General features: G+C 41.8%; 1 protein-coding gene across 1 annotated transcript; it reads left to right on the top strand.

Moving 5' to 3' along the window:
- The first annotated feature begins 278 nt into the window (after positions 1–278).
- mtus2a (microtubule associated tumor suppressor candidate 2a) lies at positions 279–24,383 on the top strand. The gene is made up of 15 exons (XM_026328947.1): positions 279–2,327; positions 2,616–2,877; positions 5,903–6,178; positions 13,068–13,232; positions 16,112–16,210; positions 19,196–19,383; positions 19,474–19,599; positions 20,596–20,662; positions 21,170–21,384; positions 21,502–21,607; positions 21,698–21,771; positions 21,861–21,959; positions 22,111–22,230; positions 22,368–22,468; positions 22,613–24,383. Exons 1-15 carry the CDS (start codon positions 279–281, stop codon positions 23,040–23,042), a joined length of 4,377 nt encoding a protein of 1,458 aa, XP_026184732.1. The 3' UTR covers positions 23,043–24,383.
- The last annotated feature ends 149 nt before the right edge of the window (positions 24,384–24,532 follow it).

Here is a 24,532-nt window from a genome sequence, read left to right as displayed (position 1 = left end):
AATTCCCTTTGTTGTCTTTTATTGCAGATTGAGCAGACCTTGATCTTCCTAAAGAGTCATCAAAAGCTGCTTTGTTAATTTACAGTAAATCCCAGATAACTAGCGAAGTGAAAAAGAATTCATGAGATGATATTTTGTATCTGGAACATTCAACTGGAGGGCCATCATCACAAGGACCCTGAAGAAGAGAGTAAGGAAGGGAAGAAAGATTTCTAACTCCATAGATGGCCTCAGCTCCCTGCAGGTGTCTTTGAGTGTCCCAGAATAGTCTGTCCAACATGAGCATCCCAACTAGATTCCAGGGACTGAGGGTCAATGTTGACAGAGGAGATAAAGCTGGAAACAAAACCCAGATCCAGTTTCCACAATCAGGGGACGATAATGCCAATCAATTATCTTTGATTGGTGAAGGTGGAAGACTGATAGAAGGGTACACAAGCTCCATTCCTCCTTTAGTGTCTCAGAGGGAATCTCCAGACAAGCTAGTGATCTGGGGCTCAGAGCAACAATGCATGGAGCCTGAGCTCACAAAGTTGGAGCTTTTGGAGTGTCAGGAGATACATGCATTCTTACCAAACAGGGATCCGGAAGAGGAGAATGAGGAGGAAAATGATGGAGGCAGTATGAGAGATGGAAAGGATGACGGGCCCATGTCCATATCCTCCAGTTCAACTGCCAGTTCTGCTTCGATTGGCATGAGGAGAAATGACAACGACAGCAACAAAGTGGACAGCATAATACAGGGAGGCAAAGAGGTGCAGAAAAGGAGTGCCTGTCATAGCACTGAAGAGCTAGACACATGCGTGACAGGCTCAATACAAAAAAGTGACACAAGGTCAGGCAGGGAAAGGTGGAAGGGAGGTCTGAAGGAGTCCAAGTCTGAGACAAATGTGTTTGTCTCCAGTCTGTCAGCCATTTCCCTTAGTGGGAGCTTGTCCAGTGCTCTGGATAATAACAGAGAAGCGCAGTCCCTCATCTCTCTGTCCAAGCCTGAGACTAACCGTTATCCCAATTCCAACAACACTACCTCAGCCCAGACCAGAAGGAGGACAGTCTCTGTAGATGCCAACCAGAAATCCCCACCATCGTATCCTCAAGAGAAACATGGTTGTCCTCAAAACTGCAGCCAAGATCAGAGAGCAGTGGAGGGAAATCACAGAAATGTATTGTCCTCCGATGGAGGACTGGGTCAAAGGAGGAAGGCTGGTTTTGAGGAGAGGGTCCTGCCACCACGACGGCAACAGCTTGTCAGACCCTTGTGTCAGACAGAGATGGGAAGAGGGAGGAGCTTACCAGAACCTAGTGTTCATCAAGCTGAGCCAGGGCAACCTACTTCCCCCAAGCCTTCTCCAGAATCTCCCAATAATAGCTCAAACAGAAAGTTTACAAAATCGTCTTTACGTGAACCATCAGATTTCTCCCACCTGTATAACTCATCTGCTGTCTCCCAGCCTAGACAAACCAACCAGGCAGCCCAGAGAGAGGCTTTACCTATGGAAAAACAGCCAGCTACAACCACACGGCATAGCTCCAGTTCCTCCAACCCTTCCACTACAGAGAAGAGACCCCAGACACAGTTCACATACAGAAGGAATTGCTCCAGTCCCAGTAGGACTGGGGTTGAATCCAGGTCATCCACCCCTCCCCTGTCCCCTCTCAGGACACCCCAGGGCTCACCTCGCAGGCAACCCTCCATGTACCTCATTTCCAGGAATGTCTCTGGAGTGGTTCGGCACATCCCACCAGGATGCAACCCTGCTGTAACAACGTCAGCTCAGGGCTATGGCAACAGTTGCTTAAGAGCACCAGTCAAAACTAATATAAGCACAAGTGTAATCCCCAAAGCGCCTCTTAACAACCAGCAGAGCTCGCCCCATTCCAACCCCAAAGAGAGCTCCCCGTCACCTACACTGAAACCTAAAGGGGTTCGGCCCAAAATCATTACTTATGTCCGAAAGAATCCTCAGTTTAAGCCTCAAGCTGCTGACGGACCTTATCAAGTATCCTCTCTCCCATCGAGGCTCTCAGCATATACACACAGCCCAACATCCACTTCCTTCATGGACACAACTAAAGACCCCCCCAAGCCTGATGCAGAAACCAGAGGAGCCCCAGTACTCTCTGCTTCCAATTTGCTCTATGACAAGTACCGCCAAGAGCTGCAGACAAACATCTTCCCATCAGGCGTACTGAGCAGGAGCATCAGGCCCCCTGGACACACAAACACTGTTCCCCCTGCACACACACATGCCACCACCCATGTGCATGTACACGGGCACACAGCCCCTCCGAAGCTGGGCAGCAAAGCAGAGAACTCACTTTCAGAGGTGAGGATTTTGTACTGTCATTGCTATGAGTATATGTGGATCACTTTCCTCAGCTGGGTCAGTAGCTTCTATCTCAGAGTAGAGAATGTATAACCTACATTTTCTTTAGAGTTAATTTGTTACATTTCAGACTGTTCCACTTACAACATACAGAACATGCAGCAGAGTCCACACCTGCAACGTGCAGCAGCCATGCAACCAAAATGTGTGAATTCTTACTGGATACTAGCTGTTGTACAGGATCAGTTTTATGATTATATTGTTAAATATGTTTTGGGTTAATTCCAGGTGGGAAGATCTGCCGGTTTTAAAGGGACCTCTGCTGAGGACCAGCTACAGCCTCGGATGGCTGCTCAGGCCGGAGGGAGTGGCAGTCTCCTGCGGTCTGGCAGAGGTCTGCGTCTGGGCCTGGGAGCTGTCACCAGAACGACTACAGGCTCATCAACCAAGGGCAGAGGACCCATTCAAGGGCAGAGGTCAAGCCTGGTTTTCAGCCACCCAGTCCAACCTGTCAGCCCAGCAACCACTCAGATAAACCAAGATAACTCAGGTAAATAACTAATTTTCTCATAATATGTTTTTGAACAGGTTTACGTTTCCTCACTGAAAACAGCTAGCATGCCATATGGAGATGGTCTCTTTTGAGCCACAGTATCTGTCAGATTTGATTTCAGGAACCCAAAATTTGACACACTAGAGAGCTACCTTATCTTTCTTCTCATTTACAGCAACGAGCAGTTCTGGGACTGTTTCCCTCTCAAATTGGCCTGAGATGAAGGCAGCTTATTAAAATGCATTCTCTGAGATTAATTTCAACTGATGTGATTGGTAGGCTTTAAGAAATACTCTGAGGGGGCTTCTTCTGCTCAAGAAGACTGCCATCTACAAAACAAAATAAATAAATTAAGGCGCCCACATTTTTCCACACAGCCTATTTCTAATTTAGATGATTCAGATACCCCTTCTGACTGCTGAAGTCAGATTTACCTTTCAGCTCGACTCTCATTGGAATATTGAAGTATGAAATGTGCTCATCACCCTGCACACAGCTGGAAGGCTGTGGCATTTATCACTTCCATGCATATTTGAAGCTCCCTCTCCCAGAGTGTAGTAACCTGCACCCACAGTAAAAATACACATTCTGGTACTTACTGTATATGTGAATATGTATAGACACACACAATCCAAAACTGCACATATAGAATCGATCAGCTTAGTGTTATGATGTTTCAGGCATCATTACCATAATCCCTATTAACCCATATGTATGTTGTCTCAGCGCTGTTTGTCCTCTGAGAACTGCACGCTTTGAAGTTCACAGCAATCAACTCTTAAGTAACGTATCAGTATCTTCCTGCAGAGATCATCTCCCCTCACTGCTGTACCCTGCCCTACATTGCACCAATAAATACCAGCTGAAATATTCTCTATACTGAGTCAGTGCGTGTCTTACAGTTTGTGTGTGTATTTATAAAGGCTATGTAATTGATAGATTTTCTGTTTTCATCCATCTCCTGGAGATATCCGAATTCTAACCTTTGACAGTGTGCCAATAAGCACTTTAGTCTCCTTTGTTCTCTTCATCACTGTGAATTACAACTTTTAGCCCTCTGTGAAAGCAAATCTCTTTGTCCTGTGGCTATACATCATAGTAATTATACTGTATAGCTGTTGTATAGCTGTCGAATCACTGTAATTGTTCACATAATTAAAGTGTAAGTGTTAAACTCTGTATGATAATGTGGATCATAGGACAGCTGTGTTGAATGTATTGTAATTTGTGCATGTTGAGATGCTCAGGCTCCCTTCCTCACATCAGTGAAGCCCTGTGCTGTGCTCCCATAGAGCTGCAGAGATTGCTGTTCATTCAAGTATCACTTTTAATAACATGCAATTTAATGCTTTGTTGAAGGAAATCCAAGCAGGTTGTCCCCGCTCACCTTGGGCCATAATTTAAATGAGTTGGTCATTATAGTGCTCAAATCAGCTACCTGTCCAACTGGCTTTTTTGGGCTGAATATTCATATTCCAATGTCAAGTTAGGATGCTCTTTCTTTCAGTGAAAGCCAATGCATATACATGTACAATGCTGTTTTTCTTTATAAGGAGTTGTAGAGAAACCAAAGTTAGTGTTTCAGACGTAACGGCACGGTAAAGTGATTTTATCTATGTCTTTGGTTGATGAAAAAAAACTGCAAATCCAGAAAACACAGAGGCTTTTATTGTTTATAGTTTGTTCTCAAATGAATTTTAATACTATTTTTAGGAGTCACTTTATCAGGTGTGTATCAGGTTAGTATTTGCAGGTGAAATGTGTGGAATAATAAAATGAAAAAGACTGAAAAAAGAGGGGAAAAAACATTTTGTGTATTTTTATTTCGTAGGATCACGGCTAAAGTGGATGTTTGTCAGGTTTATTTCTCTCTGTCATTTCACAGAGGGAATGAATGGAGGGAGGCTAGAATGAAGTTATAGCACACTAGTGACTTCTCTTCCTTCTTTCTGTCCCACTTTTTGTCTCTCTACCAACAAAACTTGTGCAGTCCTTCTCAATGGAGAGGAAAGGAGGGCTGCCTACCTTATCTCTGCACCCAGCATGGTATAATGCTCCGCTTCAGTCTAGGATCTAATCCTTGTATTGCAGGCTGGGCTGCCCAAGATGAGGCTTCTATCCAAGGCCTGGGGATTTGCCTGCTGCCTACTGTGTCTACGTGTGTGTGTACAGCCTTGGTTGTTCATGCCCACACATTTCATCTGTTTTGATGGTGGAAATCATACTGTATATATATACAGAGGGAGGATTTCTCCCCATTGCTCACTGACAATAGCTGCCATTATGAAGCTACTGTGGGATTATTTCTCTCAATCCTCTGATTCCCCGTGTTTTCTTTTTTCTTTTGTTTTTTTCAATTTCTTATTTTCGTTATTTTAACCACCCTGTTAATTTTAGCATTCTTCTTGTTAAATAATTGAAAACCTGAAAGGTTTGAGTAACTGCACTCAGAATCACTGTAATACCTACAGTAACAAATAATTACTAATAATCTAATGAACAATAAATACAGACTAACTAGAAACATAATAGATGTACTAAAAAATTACATACCTGTGTTGAATCTAGGCATCTGTTGGGGCCATATCAAATGTCATACATGTTTTGGCATTGGGGAAAGTGTTGTCCAGTAGCCCAAACCGCTACTAGTATGACAAGGCAGCAGTTATACAGTTGTTATTATGTTTGCTCCGTGTAGTGGTTGGAGACATCCTGGTGCCCAGTGAAAGCACAGACAACACAGGAGGATGAATGATTCACCAGGGAAATAAATAAATGCTTAACCCCTTGCAATTATTTTGGTGGTATGTGAGCAGTGGTTAATAGTCACTCAAACATAGACACACACAAATACACACTACCAGCACGCACATCACACAGCTCAAGCAAAAAGAACATAAATACAATGCTTATTACCAGATAAGATCAAATTCAGGAACTGATGCTGCTTTTCAATCTTCTGTTTGCAAATAAAAAAACAAAGAAAAATATATAACATATTTCATTTTATGTTTTGTAACAGATGACCAGGTTTTCACCCATTATGCTCCTGCTGCTCCTCCTCCTGCTCCTCCTCATGTTCCAGCGACAGCAGCAGCCCAGCCTCAGACCGCTGCCTCCCGGTCTTTGCTTCCCAAAGCAAGCCAGTCAGGCCTGCGCCCCCCAGGCTTCAGCTCCAGCCGTCTCCCCACGGGCCGCCTGGCAGCCTTTGGCTTCGTCAGGAGCTCCAGCGTGTCTTCGGTCTCCTCGGCTCAGTCTGCTGACAGCACACAGAGTGACCCCTGCAGGACAGCACACTGTGAGTCTGCTCATTACATATTTGTTGCCACCGGTGATAATATATGGGAGATTTGATTCCAGCTCTTACACTTTCTGGTACGTCTTTATGACAGGTTACTGTTTATCTGTTTCATCACAAAAAACCTAGAGTAGTTTATCACTGCATCATGAGCACACTATTATCATTACCATACTGTTTTATTGCCTACTTCAGTGTATTCCCCTCATGAATACAGTTTGCATAAACAGCCCCCCTCCCACATTCATTATGTTACAGTTTAGTTTCTTTTCCTGAGCTCCACCCCTCTTACAATTTATTCATGCTTCACTCTCCATTTTCATACACAAGCTCCATGTGATTAACAACTGTAGAACTGCAGCACATGAGGACACAGTATAAGACAATATAGATGCCCAGTTATAGTGTCTCATTGATAATAGTCAGGTAGTATAATTACAGTTCAAGTTTCACCATGTGTTCGGTCATTAATTTGTTTGTGCATGTTTCACAGATGATTGACCCAAATAGGAGCACTAACATTAGTTAATTAAACTCATTAGCATTTTTCAAATATTGTGTCAGTGTTGATATCAATTAGCTGCAGCTCTAGGATGATTCTTAAAATTCATGACATGGCAAAGTGCAGACTTGGTGTGATATCACGGACTTGGCTGTGCATTGCTGCTGACTGAAGAGTGGTTTTAAATTTCACAGTCATGAAAAAGTGTGATTTCAGCTCTGCTACTGCAGGTTGGTCGGTTAGTTGGCTGAATGTGTAGTAACTGCATGTGTTTTTAATGTGACCTACATAGGGAACGCTTGCTCTTCCTCTCCCAGTTACAGTTGACGTAAGCACCTCCGTTCTCACGCACGATGTTATGTCATCATTCGCTTCTTTTGTACTCATGCTTTATTCCCCAACCTTTTCATCTCTCTGCCATTCGTTGAAAATGACTACAAGTTGTGTGGCAATGTAGTGCAGGCACATATCAGATGTAAAGCAGACAAAAGAGGAGTCCCTTGGGTCTCCAGATCAGAATCTGTTTTTTTAAGTGGCATAAATGTGCAGGTTGTCATTCTTTGAAAAGTCATATCTGTGTCATGGTGCTGGGGTTTTTCATTCTTTTTGCCAGGGTTTTTTTTTAACATTTGGGCAAAAGAAAGTAAAGAAAAGGCATAAACCAATGACTTGTGCTTTGATTGTATAATGTGTGTGCTTGTTGATTTGATTGGTTTTCTGTGCTATTAAACTGAATATTTGGGATCATAGACTTTGATGGCACAAAAGTTACACCATGCAATTTGGATTTTGGACTAAGAACTCATAAGTTTTAAATCCCTACCTCCCATGTCAATAAGCTGTAATGTTTAGTCACTCACTAATACTGCCCACCAGCATCTACAATCTTAAATCGAAATGTAAAAAGACAGATGAGTACTGAGCTGGAAAAGGTTTTTATTGCACTTAGGTGATTGTATGTCACCCACTGCTTTTTACAGCTTTAAATTTCTATTTTACTATTTCTTTTTTTGGGTTGTAGTCAGAAGTTACTCCTTCCTTTTGGGCAGATAATGGCTTAATGACCGTACCTTACAGATATCAGTACAATGAATCAATGGAAAGACCACAGGTTCATTCTCAGCAATGTATGTCATTTACCGTATGTTGCTGTAAGTGCATTGTCCACATCCTAATGCACAATATAACAATGACCTAATCTCTGCAGATTCACTTCAGCAATCGAGCACCTGAAGTTCAAAACTTCACGGGTATTTGGACCACTGCATAAATACTACACCTGTAAACTTACATGCACACACACAGACACAAGCACACAAATGGTAGGAACACTTGCAAGCCAAGCATGAAAGACAGTAGTTTTTAAAAGTAGTGCCTGCAGCTAGATGTTCTTCCTCCCTGCTGGTGAACTGCTGCTGCTCAGAGCATGGAGAGACCAAAATGGAATCAAGGATGACAGACATGAGAGGAAAAAGATTAAGGACCTTTGATGTTCATTTCTGTGTGTGTGTGTTTGGGCATGTGTATGTGCTTGAGACAGTGAGAGAGCAGGAACATTGACTTCCACTTTTGACTTTGTGTGGCGCCTGTGACCTTTAGCTGTGAGCCATTTGATCTCTCCGCTCTATCTGAACCGTACACACTAAACTGGGCTGAGTGTAGATCCTGGTCTCGCTCTCCCACTGTGGAAGCGCTTGTTGATCTTTGGCCAGACGGCTACCTGATGTCTTTTTTGTCAAACTTTTCTTTGCGATGTTGGGGGAGTTTTTAAACTCGTGCTATGCTTTGTCTTTTCTGGCCCTGGGTTCAGTGGTCACGACTGGTAAGATTGTTGCCTAGAAAACCATTACTGTGTTAAAATTGTATGAAATATAAAATATCAGTCACAGCCTTAACTGCAGAGTTTTGGTAACAAAAATAACATCTTAAAAAAAGAGGCTTGACATTTCATTCAGTTTCCCAGATTTGAATTTCAAATTTACTCCAAAAATAATTGCTTTTTGAATCCTTACATAGCCCGGTTATTAGAGCATGTTTAAACTGCAAAAATTAATGTATATTGTGACTCGCAGCAAAATGGGGACAGATCAGTCATGAGAGTCAACATCTTCAGCTTCTAATGTCCAAGGGCTCTTTCTGTGTTGAATCTCTGTTTATCTCTGCCTGCGTGCACGTAGGTGCACAAGTACAGAGAAGTATGTTTGCATCAGGGATCTTTTTTCCCCCTCTCTCTGTGCTCCAGCTCAAATCAAAGAGCAGACAGATTGACAGATGAGTTCTCACAAATCCTTCCATCAAGGATGTCAGGGGAACATCTGCAAGCCAGTACCTCCTTTTTCTACCGGAGAGAACAAAGATCAGGCTCAGTTGCTTGTTTTCCCCATTGATCTGCAAGCAAAGTGGACTCCATTAGGGCTCTGGATGATACAGATAGAAGAAATCGTTAAGAAACAGAGCGACTGGGAGCGGGGGAGGACGGTAAAGTGGGTTAGAAGAAGAGTTTGAACACCCCACTGTTGTTCGTCAACCTGCTCTGATCAGTGTGTTATGCATGTATGCACTGTGTTTCTGTAACGAAGAGAGGGAAGAGGTAGAGGGAAATGAATAGGGCAATTTGCAAAGGCATTATTTTTAAAAAGTTCACCCAAATTACACTCGCATGCAAAGCACATTTGGTTTTATTTTACCTGGTTTTTTAAAAAATCCACCTTGGAGATTTGCGCCTTCACCACAATTAAAATGAGCTGAACAGACGTTTGTTTGTGTGGTGTAAAATTGCTTTTAAAAATTCAACAGCAACATCACTCTACAGACACAACGCCCCAATTAGACAAGATAAACCCCAGAATACACTGTCAACAAGAGCTTTTTTTCTGTTCGCAGAAAATCCTGTTCTGTTGATTTTCACTGCTGTTTACATCACATTTAGCTGTATTGTATTAAAATGGAGGCAGAAACTTAAGAGTTCTACTGTATATATAAAAAATGGCAAAATAAAACCAATACTCTCTGCACAATACCAACCATTTAGTTTTGTACTAAAAACAGACAAAATATTTAAAATATCTCCTTGACCTCATATTGAGGTAACCAAGGTGACACTGTTTGCAAGTTGGTATTCAGGTATGCATGTCTTAGTCTAGCCTCTGAGGGGCCATAGGTTACTCTATATGACATTGATTAGCCATTAAACCCAATCCTCCCTTTAGCCCAATTGCTGACATCTTCTAAGGTGTTTCATAGGTGTGTGTGTGTGTGTGTGTGTGTGTGTGTACCGAGGCAGGAGCATATTTGCATGAAAGATACATAGAGGATGCATTGTTAATTCCACTGTGATTGACAGACTCTATTACATAGCTGAGTGGAGAATCCAGCTGAAGGTGGAAAATGAAGCCTGTGCCTTTAAGCCATGCTGACTCCACGATGGAAACTCAATCGCCAAACAAAGAGTATTATCACCTCCATCTGTTTTCTCTTTAGGTGAAAGTGAAATTATGGTGAAAATCAAATGAACGAAACGGAGAACCGAGCAGAAATCTGAGGGGAGAAGAAGAAGGGAGAGGAGATGGGGTGATAAAAGTAAATTCAGTGAGTCAAAATGAGCAATAGGGAGAGAGGAAGAGTGAGACTGCAGTGGAAGGAGGAGTGGGGAGAGAGGAACATGGAGAGGCTGGAGAGGAAGGGAGTGGATGCCATACCCCAGATGCCAGGGCTCAGATCTGGCCTGTGACTCATGCTAGCTCACTGTGAACAGATGGTTTCTATGGTGCACGTGCACACACACAAACACACACTAATATAGCAGCAAATTAGATGGGCCAATTAGATATGGCTGACATTCTGCGGCTGAGGAGAGAAAAACTAACATGGCAGTGGGTTACTGAAACAGCAGCGCTGTGACAGCGAGGAAGGGCTCAATGGGCCTGTTCATTAACTGTTAACTCCCAGTATCTATCATCCAGCTCCATGTTAATCTTTGTTACAAGCATAACTGATGGTCCAGACGTGCACAAACACTGGGAATCTGAAAACAGGAGCATCAAAATCAGATCTGTAAAAGTTCCAGCCATCTATAAAAATATACATATATATATATATATATATATATATATATATATATATATATATATATAACATATATATTTATTTATTTTATGCATGTACTGCCTTGCATGTGTACAACTGCTGCTGATTGAGCTGCAACAGGCTACAGTTTCTTTTGCACAATGTGGACACTTTGATTCTACTAAGAAGATCTGACAGTGTTTCTATTGTGTCCTAAATGAAACACCTGCAGGGTCTGGATTTTGCTATTTTACTGTTAAATGAAAAAGGATGTGACATTCAGCCTCATTGCCATTTTGCCAAGAATGCACAGTTGCTTCTTTTTGGTTCAGTATCTGTTTCCTCTTCAGTTGGTTTATGAGGACCGAGATATGAGAGTCAGTTTTATTCTTCTGGCATTAGTTTTGCTACAAGGAGCAAGCTGCTCCAATAAAATGGCCTCCCACTGAGCTAGAAAAACCCTCTGTCTTTTGTTCTCAGCTGTTTCTTCTTGCTCATGGTCCCTTTTTAATATCTTTGGTATTTCCATCCGTCTTCATAATATGGTAAGCTTGCTGCCGGCTTCATTGCTGTGCCATCCGTTTATTCCTCTCCATAGATCTTTTCATATCCTTTTGTTTGCTCACCCTGATCCCATACAGCCACCGTTTCCCATCTTTCTCCTTGTCCTCCTCGTGTTCTGTTATCCGTCTTCCGCTGGCATTTAGCCCATCAGTATTGCATATCAGTTTCCTTTTGCCGTTAAAGAAAACATCCTTTTAGAATTAGGCTCTCCCTTTTAGCATTTACAGCATCCATCAGTTTTGTATCTCTGACTTCCAAAGGTTGTCATTTACTGTTCCTCTGTCTCTTGCCTGTGCTCTGCATCTATTAACCAACTAATTGATCCGAGTCACTTAGAAAGCAGCAGCAGTGATTAATATTTGATTTCCTCTCTTTAAAATAAGAGATTTTTATGATTTACAGTTTATCTTAACCTGTGGTAGTCATCACTTAAAGCAGGATGTTAACAGCAGTAATTGCAGATCTCAGTAACACAGTAATGTTCTTGCTTAGTCTAAGATCATATCTGGCTTAGATTCACTGCCTCTGCCCTTGACTGGTTAATGAGGAGGAAATACTGTAAATAGCTTCACTAATCAACCCCTGGAGGAGATTTGAGAATGTAGCATGTGTCACTACATACTAGCTGCACCCATTGTACACAGTGATCCATTAATTTGCTGCCAATCTTATGATTGCTGCACTAGCGATGTCATATTCCTGCTCTCGTTCAGGGTTGTTCTCATTGCTAGTTGCCTCATGCACATGTTTGTTTCTGTGATCCAAATCCTCCTCTTCCTCCTCTACCCTGATTGCAGGTTTGGTAGTTTGATACCTTATTTTCCAGATTTGAAAGTGTCTTTAGCCAAAACACTGTAACTCCTAATGGTCGGGCCAAACATACTCTGCCAACTGACATCACTATTTTTATCTTAAGAAAAAAACAATGGTAAGAAATGTAAAAAGTGAGCAACTCTCAGTTCATAGTCTGCTCAGTTATGCAGTGGTTGCAAATCCACTGTAAGTAAACTAAGTCAGTATCAAACCAGAGTCTGACTCATTACTCACAATAATATTTGTACAATCCAGCAAATATTAGAGGGTAGTTTAGTGTCTGTGTGTAGTGTACATGATTTGTGTGTTTCTCCACTTGTTTCTATATGCAGTAGGAGGGAGAATCTGTTGGTCACCAAAACAATCTGTAATAAAGCTGCTCTTCTAAACAAATAAGGTTCCATGTAATACTCAGTGCCTGACGGTACTGTCTCTAACATAAAGCAATGCAGTCCTAAAGAAGCTCTTGATTTCTAAATTTTCTTCTGTTGTGTCCTTATTGATTGCGAAGGAGGACATGAGCAGATTATACACACTGTGAGAGTGTATAAACTATCTACTAGTCATTTAATAGATCATAGCTATAATATAGACCAGGATGAGCAATGAAGCATTGAAATAGCTTTTTGTGTGTCTGTGTGTGTGTGTGTGTGTGTGTGTGTGTGTGTGTGTGTTAACAAAGGTAGGATTGAGAGCTGCAGCAGTGAGACCCAAAGGTTACAAAACCATTTCTCAGTCCAGTGAACCCAAATTCACACTGAACACAGCCCTATTGGACTGTAGAAAAACCAATATGTGATTATAAAAAGAATCAAAGACAGCAGTTGAGATAGAGCAAATCACAGAGGGAAGGCTGAAGTTATATGTTTCCATATCTACTGTAAATTAAGAAAAAAAAAACTTTTAAACAGAAAATATTAGCCAATATAACCTTGTATATTTCAGGTCTAAATGTGACTGAGGACCCTCCACTTCACAGAGTGACCACTAACCCTCCATCGACCGATCACCAGAGAGTGGCACCATGCCGCAGAAACAGTCTTCAGCCACCTTCCACACCTGCCCTGCCCCGGCGGTACCTGCCTCCACAGCCAAGAAGCTCTCCTGGAGGTCAGTGCAAGTTTATAGTACATACACAGATCATTTTGGTTTGCCATCAAAAAAGAATTTCCATCCAGTCGCAGGGGCCTGGAGCCAATCCCAGCTGACATTGGGGAGAGGGGGGTATACCCTGGACAGATCGCAGTCAGATCATGCAAACTCCATACAGAAAGAGCCCAGATTTGATTTGAATGGGATTCATACCCAGAACCTTCTTGTAGTGAGGCAACAGTGTATACACTGCACTGCCAAGCTGTCCAGAAATAATTTGTTACTAAAATACTTACATAATTTCACTCAACATATTTTATGCATGAATTGGACATTATAGTCATATGATACATGACAGAACAGATTATTGATGCAATGACAAAAGGTGGAGAGTCGAACTACTGCTGGGGCTGGTCTGGGTCTATGGCCACGGTGCTGAAAAGTTGCCTGCAGCCTTCCAGTGTTGGAAGGTGTCTGGATTCACGCAACCAGAGCTGGCTGTTTAACTCAAACTCAGTACTAGCATTAAGTCAATCTCCACCTACTATTTAGTTAAACACTGAGGTTATTCATTGGGCTCATAAAATCTACTAAAAATGTTGGCATCAATGCATCATTTTGTCATTTTCTAGAAAACATTAAAATTCCAAACCCAAATAGCTTCAAATACCATTTTGGCTTTTAAAACTACATTTCAAGTAACCTAAAACCCAAACACTAGTCATTTAACATGTTCTCCATAGTCTACTGCCTATAAGTACTGATGAAAAGGTCACACCTGTCACAGTTAACGCTGCCAATCCTGTCTGTTCAGAGGAGAGGAAGAGCTGTGGCAGTGATGCTTTTCACACATGGTTGTATTTTTACGCATAGAAATTAACACCAGGAGCCCTGTGGCATCACACTTAACTCACTTACATTTGTCACTTGTCTTAAACTTTTACAGTGTAACAAACCAAACAGAACTCTTTGCTGTAGAGCACAACATGTCATAAACAAACACATGGCAGGGCAAAGCACACACTGTAGACATCAGTGCTGTGTTGTTCCCAGTCAGGCCTGTGTGCAGACAGTGTAGTGGCAGTGAAAAACATTTTCTCAGCCCTGTTGCTGTAGGCCCAAGGTGATTTTAAATGCGTTGTAAATTATTGATGAAGAAACACCTGAGCAGTCCCTGTCAAAGTGCAAATCATGCACAGACTCTGCTTTTTATCTTTCTACTTTCTATTCCATTTTTGGTTTTCTGTAACTCCACAGTAGAGACGCATATATTTTATAAACGCACACACTGTCCTGCCGAGCCCCTAGAAGCTGCAGGCAACACTGACTATGCAGAGCCCACAGTCAGGATTCACCAGGGAATCTCACACAAATACACACACACACACACACACACACAAACACACCCACACATACACTACATTACAGTTTATTGTATAATCTAAAGTGCAAACATGCTGCCATCGTAATTGTGTGTGTTTTTTTTTTCATTTGTTAAGGCCATTAGAAATTGATTTTGACTTTCACACCACTGGGAAGGAGAGATAGTCTGTGACTGTGTTATGCCTGTTCACATAAAATGTTCTATGGCTTATTGACATAATCCATTAAACAAACATAAACAAAAGAGTGGCCTCGAAATTCAACACACATGATTTGAACTTACTGTTAGTCTCAACTGTAAGTATAAAAAACAGACTTCTACATAATCAGGAAATTGTGCTGGTCTAAATTTTATTAACTCTCAACGCTGTTTGCCATAAACTGATTATGGGTTATTATTTGTTAGCACTGCAGAAAGGCATATTTATTTATTGTGTACTTTCATTGGAGGCTATCTGTCGCCCACTTTTTCCAGTCTCTGGGTTCAGTTAGGCTGCACACAACAGCTGCCCCTGAATTAAACACATGGAGAGAAGGATTAACCTGATGTTCTCACCCAACCCCTGTTAAGACTATTTCCCAAAATACTATTGAGAAAGTGTTTGTTTAAACTAGATTTTACACTTGGAGCTTTAAATAGTCTTGCTGGATTTCACACCACCAAGATGACAGCATGTGTCTACTCGCAGTAATGAGTCACTATCAGAGCCAAGTTTGCATCGCCACACCGACACATGCACAGTGAACACACACACAGTGTCTCTGCAGGCCTGAACTATCCCTCCAGGGTTATATGAGGGATTTGTTCAGGATCAGAGGCTTCTCTCCCATTACAGGTCTAATTAGTTTATTTTCAAGGCCCCTCTCCTCCTCTCCTCTCTGCTTCACAAAAGATCCCCCACTAACCTCCTGAAACCTACTTACTTATTCACTATGATCAGTTTTTTTTTTTTTTGCCTCCGCACTTTTCCCCACTGTTCCCTCCTCTGTAACATATCTCACATTTATTGTTTTAAATCCAGCTAGATTTAACATGACTCACCACAGAAGATGCATGAGCACAGAAACAATCTCAAAGACTATTCTGACTTTCTTGTCTGCGTTGGCTGAAAAAGTGTGTCATGTCATGGTAGTGCAACGAGATGATGGGCACGTCTCCTGCACCATGCTCTGCTTCTGTTTGACCCAGAACCCCGTGGGACATAGTTATACTACACAGCAGGGGGGGAAAATAGCTGGAGATGAAAGGAGGGTAACGGAAAGATTGAAAAAGTTAGGAGAGGATAAAATCAGCAAAGGAAAAAAGTAAAAAAGGAGAGCGCGAGGAGCCGACAGAGAAGGATGACTGCTGTGATGGTAGCGTGAAGTTTGATTGACATTATGTTATATGAAGCCTAGGAACCTTTTTAATATGTTTGCTTTGGCATCTAGTAGCTAAATATCACTGTGTGCTTTTCTGATTAAAGTTAATCACATAACACACACTGACAGGTTGTATCCCTATTGATTGACAGTTGGCAGGAAGGAGTTTCAGCGCAGTTCAGAGGTCACACGCTCGCTCCCATCCTCCCCGAAGAGGCTGGCGGTGGTTAATCCTAAACCTCAGTCCCCAGGTGAGTCTTTTTTACCAAAACATTTCATATAAAAATAAAAAAAATACTTAATTTATTAATTACTCAGCAGCAGCAGCAGTAATGTGTTACATTTCCTGTTACTTTACTTTAATTACTCAGCTGTCAGCTCCGTCAAAGACGCCTTTAAACAACTCTGAATCTTTCAAACCCACACATCTCATCCTTTCCCTTAAGTGCAATGACATATCAAGTCACGTCCTGCTGGTCAGAAATGAAACGACAGTTGTATCTCATTAGGAGAGGCTTCTCAAATCTCTTATTTTTCTCTTCCATCCAGGTTTGAGTATCAAAAACCCCTTAAGCTAAAAAGCTGCTCCACATGTGCACTAGATGGGATGGGAGTGTTGTATTTCATATAAATGTTTTTGATGCTTGAGAAATGATGACTCTTAACCCAAGAGAGACACTCTGGAGACACTGGAGTTTGATCTTCAGACGACTTGCATTTGAAAGAAGTGAATAATCTGAGAGGAACTCACAATAACCACAGTACTTGAAGTTAACGAACGTATACCTCCCATCTTCATTCGCCATTCTTTGTTTAGCATTTTGGCTTGGATCAGTAACTGTAATATTATTGCTAAGCCTTGGAAATTGTAAACCCTTACACCACTTATTACTGAAAAAAGTAATAATATTACTGTAATACTACATCCACAACACTAATCACATCATGAGTTGGGGTTGTCTCATATTTATAGCCTGTTTTTCATCTAAACACACACAAAAGTAGCTTGCATCCATTTCAGATATCTGGTGTAGGTTGTACACAGCTTCAAACACTTTGTTCTGTCATAATTTGAACCATGCAGCCTGGACTTTTCCTTCTTCTGGTGTTAAAAATAATTTTCTTGTAGGATTGCTGAGGGCCTTTCCATCTTTTGTTGTAGAGTTCACACTTTTCCTCAGGCTACACCACTCTCTTCTCTCACCTTAGTTTTTTCACTAAAGGGCTGCTGTTACCGTTCACCCTTCGCTTTCGTGCACCTTAGCTACTTGTTGCTGGATCTTGTCTCCTCTCAGAATATAAAAAACATCTTCTTTCTAATTCTCAGCAGGGTAGCTTTTTTTCTGTTTTACTGCCATTTTAAGATAGTGACAGCACAAATAACCCAGCCTGAATACATTTAACCACCAGCAACTCTCTTTGGTTGGACCTGCACAGTTTTCTCCTGGTACTTTGTGGCACCTGCTGCAGTTCTTCTGTAAAATCAGGCTCTCCCAGTGTCTTTTGCCCCTTCATGTTATCCCAGACTGCCTCCACACTGCTGAGATCAGGGCCCTGTGGAGGTCAGACCATCTGCTGCAGGACTCCTGGTGCTTCTTGCCTCTGAAAATAGTTCTTCATGAACTCTAGTGGGTTCTTTATTTGCTTGTTGTCCTGCACAGTGGGCAGCATGATGAACCTGGGATAAATCACCTGATGGTGTTGTATGAAAAGAATCTAAAACATCTAAAGTGCCTAAAACCTCAGCACAGCACTTATTAAACACACATACACTCCCACTAGCCTCTGCACCCCACATGGGTCTGCCATCACCTTTTCTCATTATTTCTCAAATCATTATTCTGCTTCCATCAGCCCCTCTGCTACCATCTGCATGCTGCCTTCACACTCAGCCACATAAACTCATTACGTATTCACTGTTCTCTCTCTAACCCCTCAGGTAGAACCTACAGATGTCTGTCTCTGTGTTTGTGTGTGTGTGTGTGTGTGTGTGTGTGTGTGTGTGTGTGTGTGTGCGTGCGTGCGTGCGTGCGTGCGTGCGTGCGTGCGTGCGTGCGTGCGTGCGTGTGCACGCGTGTGTGTGTGTGTATGTGTGTGTTTGTGCGCCAGCAGAAGAGCTATACACAGTATTTAAATGAGACTAGAAATCATTTTAAAAATGCAGCTTCAAGGCAAAGACACTGATGGAGATGTAACATTGAAATAGCTGCTGATTTTTAAAGGTTTTTATATATTTAGATGGATTATTAAATGTCATGAAAATACATTTTTGCACCTTTTTGTCTTCTGATTCTCTCTTTCAGACAGGTATTCCCCAGATTCCAGGTTTTATTTGCACATGTAACAGTATTTGTTCAAAATATACCTTCTGTTTCCTGTAAGATGCTATCTATCACCATTACAGTCATTCAGCTGCATCAGATACCTTCTCAATGAATCCATTGTCTCTCCACATTTACCCATGTCCCAGAGCACTCCCCTCATGTTCTACCCACCTCCCTCTAACCAGCCTCTCCCTTTATTACCTGGAAACCTGCACCCCAAAACCCAGCCTCGCGTTGCCATGGAAACCATTCCCTATGCTTCACTAGGCCTGAATGAAAGTGTTGAAGTGGTGTGGAGCTGCAGTGATTTTATTGCTGTATGTGTAGATACCAGTGCTCAGACCTTGCCTCGTTTGTCAGCCGGAATATAAATGTGAAGATGGAGAGTTTTCCATCCGAAAGAAGCTGTGTACGATTGCTGTGCATGCTGACAGGCTAGTGTGCGCTCACACTGCATGACAAGGTGGCACACACAGATTTCAGAGTACATCAATGAATAGATTACACTTTTGCTTACAGTAAATGTACTTATTTTTTTATATAAACACAATACAAATAATGTACCGATGTCTATATGTTCTTGCATTGTACTGATCACTTTTATCAAAAAATTAGATGGATCATCATTAAGAACTCCAGACTGAGAATGAGCCCAAGGTTTCATTTGTAACAAAGACTCAGTTAACTTACTGTCATTTATCATATGTACAAGGTCATTAGCAGGTTGGGTCAAGTCTCCTCTGATTTCATTATTATTGATAGATGTGTCCTAGATCTATTAATTATTGACAAATTAATAACATATGCAAAATATCATTTTAATATTTATATATGATATGTATTTACAGTTTTTTTTTTTTGGTAAAACACATGCCGACCAATTTTTTCTGTTTGCGTTTTTTACCTCTACAGTCCAGTCTGGGCAGCGGCCTGCAGTGGCAGTACGAGGGTCAGCTCCTCCAGGCTCCCCCCGTCGCGTGGCCCCCCTGAGGCTGCAGCAGGAACAGCAGGAGAACCTGCAGAGAGAGAAAGAGGAGGCTCGACAGAAAGAGAGAGCCAGACAAGCACAGGAGAGAGAAAAAGAAGAGCAAAGGGAGGAAGTGAGCTGATCAGAAAATCTGCAGCACCACTTGGACTTTGCTGTGTCGTATTCCATGTTATCCTGCTCTGTTTTATTCTTTGTCACTTAGGTTCAGAGGCTGATGGGACGCTGTGAGCAGCAGGAGAGGCAGCTGAGAGCTCTAAGAGAAGAACTGAAGAAGACTTCTCTAGGACTAGAAGCTTTTATCATCACCACTCAGCAGTATTGCCTCAAGGTAGCCAGCCAGAGTGTTACACTGCATATACTCGATGACATTATTACTGTTGTACACCATAATAACAGTGTTGCTCTACAGCAGCTGTTCTACATGTGCAAAGTTTTTTTTTTTCTCATTTGACTGATGAACTGATGACTGAAATGGCAAATTATATATTGATGTGCAGTACAAACCATTATCATCACATGAATCTCCTCTGCAGTGCAACCACTGATTAAAAGCAGAGGGTTTAAAGGTTCATCTGTGATCACGTGTAGATTTACATACTGTAATTCCTCAGCCTTCCCATTTACTCAAAGCCTGGATGGTCTGAAACACACACACAGTGTACACATACTTATACTGAAGAACACCTGCAGCATTTAACACCATGAGGTGAGATTTGCGGCATGATGAGCACAAGTGATTGTGAAGGTGTGAAGGGTGCTTCAGAGTTCAGTGTGTCACAGAGATGGTTCCGTCCAGCTCTCGCTGTCTGATTTAGCCTCTAGATGTATTAACTGTACTAATGCTGCCAGACTGTCGAGGGACTGTCTTGACTTTATTGCCACAGTCTGAGTGCTGCAAACAGTGTTCCACAGTGAAGGTACTGTATAGAAGGCAGAATGAGTTGAAGTGTGGGCTAGTGTGAGTGGGTTTGTGCTCCCTCTGCTGGCATCAGTCTGACACAACAGTTGTAGCAGGTGAAAATCAGGACAGTGTGCAGGACAGTGCAGTGCATTTTTGTGGTATAGTTAGTGGGGGATACATGTTCATCATTGAGCATAATGCAAAACAGGAACAGGCTTTGTTTTTCCACCTGACATTTCTGCTTTATTCATACTAGCACATGTCTCTGGTTTGTCCATTACTTTGAAACTGCAAAACTAATACATTCCTACCAGCCTCAGTTGTACAACACCAACATGGTGTAGTGAAGTCATAGTGAATTCAGCCTTTAGGCCTGTTTGGAATCTGTATTATGTCAAAGTGATATTTATTTCTGATTTTCAGAATAAAACTACAGAAGAAAAGCAAAGGAAATTGTCACTGGAAATGCAAACGCTCAGAGAGGAAATGGGTGAGTAATCAAAGAACTTAAATATCTAATCGGTCACATCAAGTAACAGATAGGACTTCATCACAGCAGACACTGGCACAGCAGGGATTAATGATGGCAATGTTTAATTCAAGTGTCCCAAGTCCTGTGCATGCCTTTATTTTCTTAATTCTTTTGAATCTCTTGTTACATCTCTTCAACTTGAAGCACTTTATAACTTTTGAAAAGCGTTATACAAATGAAGTTATTATTGTTATTATTGCTATTGATGTTATTAAGTGAGGCAGCCTGCGCAATAGCAGTACGGTGAAATTAAAGCAGCTAAATGGAATTCATTTTATGTTTTTCTTCCGGTGATATGTCTAAACGTCTATGAAAAAATCATGTTTGTTTTGAAAGACTGAGAGAACACCTTTTTATTGTGCTTCTACTTTAAAAAGGTTTGTATATGTAGATTGTCAATTATTTAATTATTATTATCGAGCCAAAATGAAGGTAAATTAATTGCAAAACTAAAATATCACACAGTCTCCAGCTCAGTGCAGTGGGAGAGAATCCAGCAGGAAAAGACGGCGCTGGAGGTGGCATTTGAGCGAGAGTTGCAGGAGCTGCAGCTGCAGCAGGAGGCGGAGCTAGCTGCGGTGGAGGAGGGGCTTAGAAAGTGTCACTCAGCAGAGACAGAACACCTGAAGGCGGAGCATCGGTCAGAGATGGAGGAACTGAGAACTCAACAAGAAGAACAGGTGAGACAAAGCCACCATGGCCAGATGAGTCTGCACTTTGAATGAGATGTGTTTTCACATGAAATCTTAGCCATTAAAAGACATCACTGTGTGTGGGTGCTCCTTTGTGTCTGTTAGGTGGAGGAGCTGACAGTCAACCACCAGGCAGCCATTCAGGAGCTCAGGGACATGCATAACATCACCATGGCAACACTGCATGAGGAGCACGCCCGTACCATGAGAGGTTCAATTTTAGACCTCATTTAAATAACACAATATGTCAATGGATTTGCTGGAAACAACACCAACTCTTTGTCTGTGAATCTGTGTGTAGACTTAAGGAAAGCTCATGAGCAACAGAAGATACTTCTAGAAGAAGATTTTGAGAAACTCAGGCTTTCTCTACAGGTATGATTCTGTTAAAAAATAAAAAGATTGCTAATGTTTAATTTTTGGTTGATACACACTAACTGTACTCTGTGGGTGTGCTTTTACAGGATCAAGTGGATACTCTCACGTTTCAAAACCAGAGTCTAAGAGACAAAGCCAAACGGTTTGAGGAGGCTTTGAGGAGGAGTACAGATGATCAGATAGTTGTGAGTTCACTTACAGTTGAGAGACACTGCACAGTGGACCTACATGACTGCATTTACTTCTCAAAAACCTGACAGGATAAAGCTCTATCTTTCACCCAGTTATTGCTTTTTTTTTTTTTATATGTCCTTTGTCTTGTTTACATACACACAGGAGGCTTTAGCTCCATACCAGCACATCGAGGAAGATCTGAAGAGCCTGAAGGAGGTCGTAGAAATGAAGAACCAACAGATACATCAGCAAGAGAAGAAGATCACCGACCTGGAGAAAGTGGTAGGCTCAAATAAGCCACGCCAAACCTGTTTTCGCCACTACTATTCCCAAGACGCACATGCATGCTAGTGTGGATATGGATGATGGTCATGACTGGTGAATGAAAGGTTGCACTGTGGTTGTGTTCTGTTTTTGAGCAGGCCCAAAAGAACGTGTTCCTCGAAGAGAGGGTCCAGGTTCTGCAGCAGCAGAATGAAGATCTGAAGGCTCGTATTGAAATGAACCTAGCCATTTCCAGGTAAGACACATTCAGGCATCATGGTACACACACACACACACACACACACACACATATATATATATATATATATATATATGAAGTTATATATATATATATGAAGTATACTGCATTTTATGCTTCCTCTGTGTTATTTTCCTGCAGGCAGCTGTCAGAAGAAAATGCCAACCTCCAGGAATCTGTCGAGAAGGAAAGTACTGAGAAGAAGCGTCTGAGTCGAAACAATGAGGAGCTGCTGTGGCGCCTCCAGACCAGTCCCCTCATGTCCCCCGCCTCATCTCCACTGCACCGCTCCTTCTCTACCTCCCCTGTCCCCTCGTCCCCGTTCTTCTCCTCCTCACCTGTAGCTGGGTGCAACTCTCCCACTCACTGTCACGGCTGTCCCCAGCAGGTCCAGTACTCATCCCCCTCCCACAGAGCCACCGCCAATCAAAACATCTCCCCGGGACCAGCTACACCCACTCACAGGGCAGCAAGCAATCAGAATTACTCCCCGGGCCCGGCCACGCCCACACACAGAGCATCAGGCAATCGCTGTAACTCAGCTGCTTGTCTTGGCTCTTTACAGAGATAAGCTCCCACCATTCTCCATTGTCTTATATGATCAATTGTCTTTCATTTCCTTCATTCTCCTCTCTCCTCCTCCCTTTTTGAATGGGAAGGGCGTTGTATACATGTTGGAGAAAAACAAGGACTGTGATCTCTCGTTTTCACAGGACAAACATTACAGTCACTGTCAAAGCACTGACTTAATTCAGAGAGATATAACAACACAAATACATACAGCAAGTTGATGCAAATGACTGCACCTTAGTGCTTTGCCCCAGATCCCAACTTATACGGAGTCTTGAAATGTAGACTGTATATACTGTATGATAGTGACACACACGGTGTCAACATTTAATTAAACCTCCCCTGCATGAGTCCCACATAAACAGATAGCACATTCTTGTCACCACATAACAATGCTCCGGTGTGTTAAAAACATGGCCATATGTATCTTTGAAAATAAGCTTTGCTCTCACTCTCACTGGGATTCATTTTTGTAGTTGTTTTAAACAACGAATTTCAATTCTGAGTCTTGAACTGAATCAGCGTTCAACTAAAAATGCTTTGTTTTTTTTTTTGTTTTTTTTTAAAAAAGCGCCTTATACCCAGTCCTGCCATCTCACCAGCAGAGAACAACCGGCACTTTTTAATTTTCTAAACTTTGCATAAAGAATTGGTTTGTAATTGAGAGCACATTATGTTTCACAGAGAGAGTTTCAAAGAGTATTATAATTAGCTTGTCGCTGACAGTTTTATTTGTGTGGTACAACCCTATCTGGAATCCCAGCCATTTTACTTGTAAAATACATTACAAGACTTTATGTTCAAAGTCTTTATAAAACCTTGCCAGGTCTTCCTACAACGTCTTGCCAGATGAGCTACTCTTCACTTTCAGGATCCCTCAGGTCAACTTGCAAAAACTACATCTGCCATTATTTTGTATTTACCTCAACGGGAATGTGCAGTCTGTTGTGTCTGTAGCTCAACAGCAACAACAAAAACAAAAACACACACAGATACCAGGGAGCTCAAAGTTAATGGGGAAACCTAGCACAGGAATCACTGTTCTAAATGTTGTGCATTTCTTTAGAATGTAATATTTATATCTAATTTATTTATTACATGTGTTTTGCTACTTAAGCGAGCATGTACTGTGAAAGTCTTCCAGTTTAAATGTGAATTGCTGTGATCTGTCTATTTATTAAGCCGGAGGTGTGTAGGAAATGAATGGTCTCTCTTGCAAAACATCACTTCCTGTGTGGATGCAAAGGTGGAATGTGGCACCTACCCCAGGAGAATGGAGATATACTGCAGATATTCTGACTTGCCATCACATTTTTAAATGGTGTCCTAGGGGCAGTCATATGATATAAAAACCTATAAGCTATAGAGATAAAAAAAAAAACCATATAGAGGTTAACCGTCTGTTTACCTCTTTTTGACGTGCTCGATCAGTGTAGCCCTTTCTGAAGCTGATGCTGTTTGTGTATCTGAATGACACTTTTTATTCTTTAA

Source organism: Mastacembelus armatus, chromosome 14 (assembly GCF_900324485.2).
Source record: "Mastacembelus armatus chromosome 14, fMasArm1.2, whole genome shotgun sequence".
Lineage (NCBI taxonomy): Eukaryota > Metazoa > Chordata > Actinopteri > Synbranchiformes > Mastacembelidae > Mastacembelus > Mastacembelus armatus.
Note: the sequence above shows the minus strand (reverse complement) of the source record. Positions and strands in the feature narration are given on the sequence as shown.

Excerpts from the sequence above, each read along its gene's own strand:
- mtus2a (XM_026328947.1), top strand. The coding sequence starts at position 279 with ATGAGCATCCCAACTAGATTCCAGGGACTGAGGGTCAATGTTGACAGA. Across the intron at positions 2,328-2,615 it reads CAGAGAACTCACTTTCAGAG|GTGGGAAGATCTGCCGGTTT; the intron begins GTGAGGATTTTG and ends GGTTAATTCCAG. Across the intron at positions 21,608-21,697 it reads GCACGCCCGTACCATGAGAG|ACTTAAGGAAAGCTCATGAG; the intron begins GTTCAATTTTAG and ends ATCTGTGTGTAG.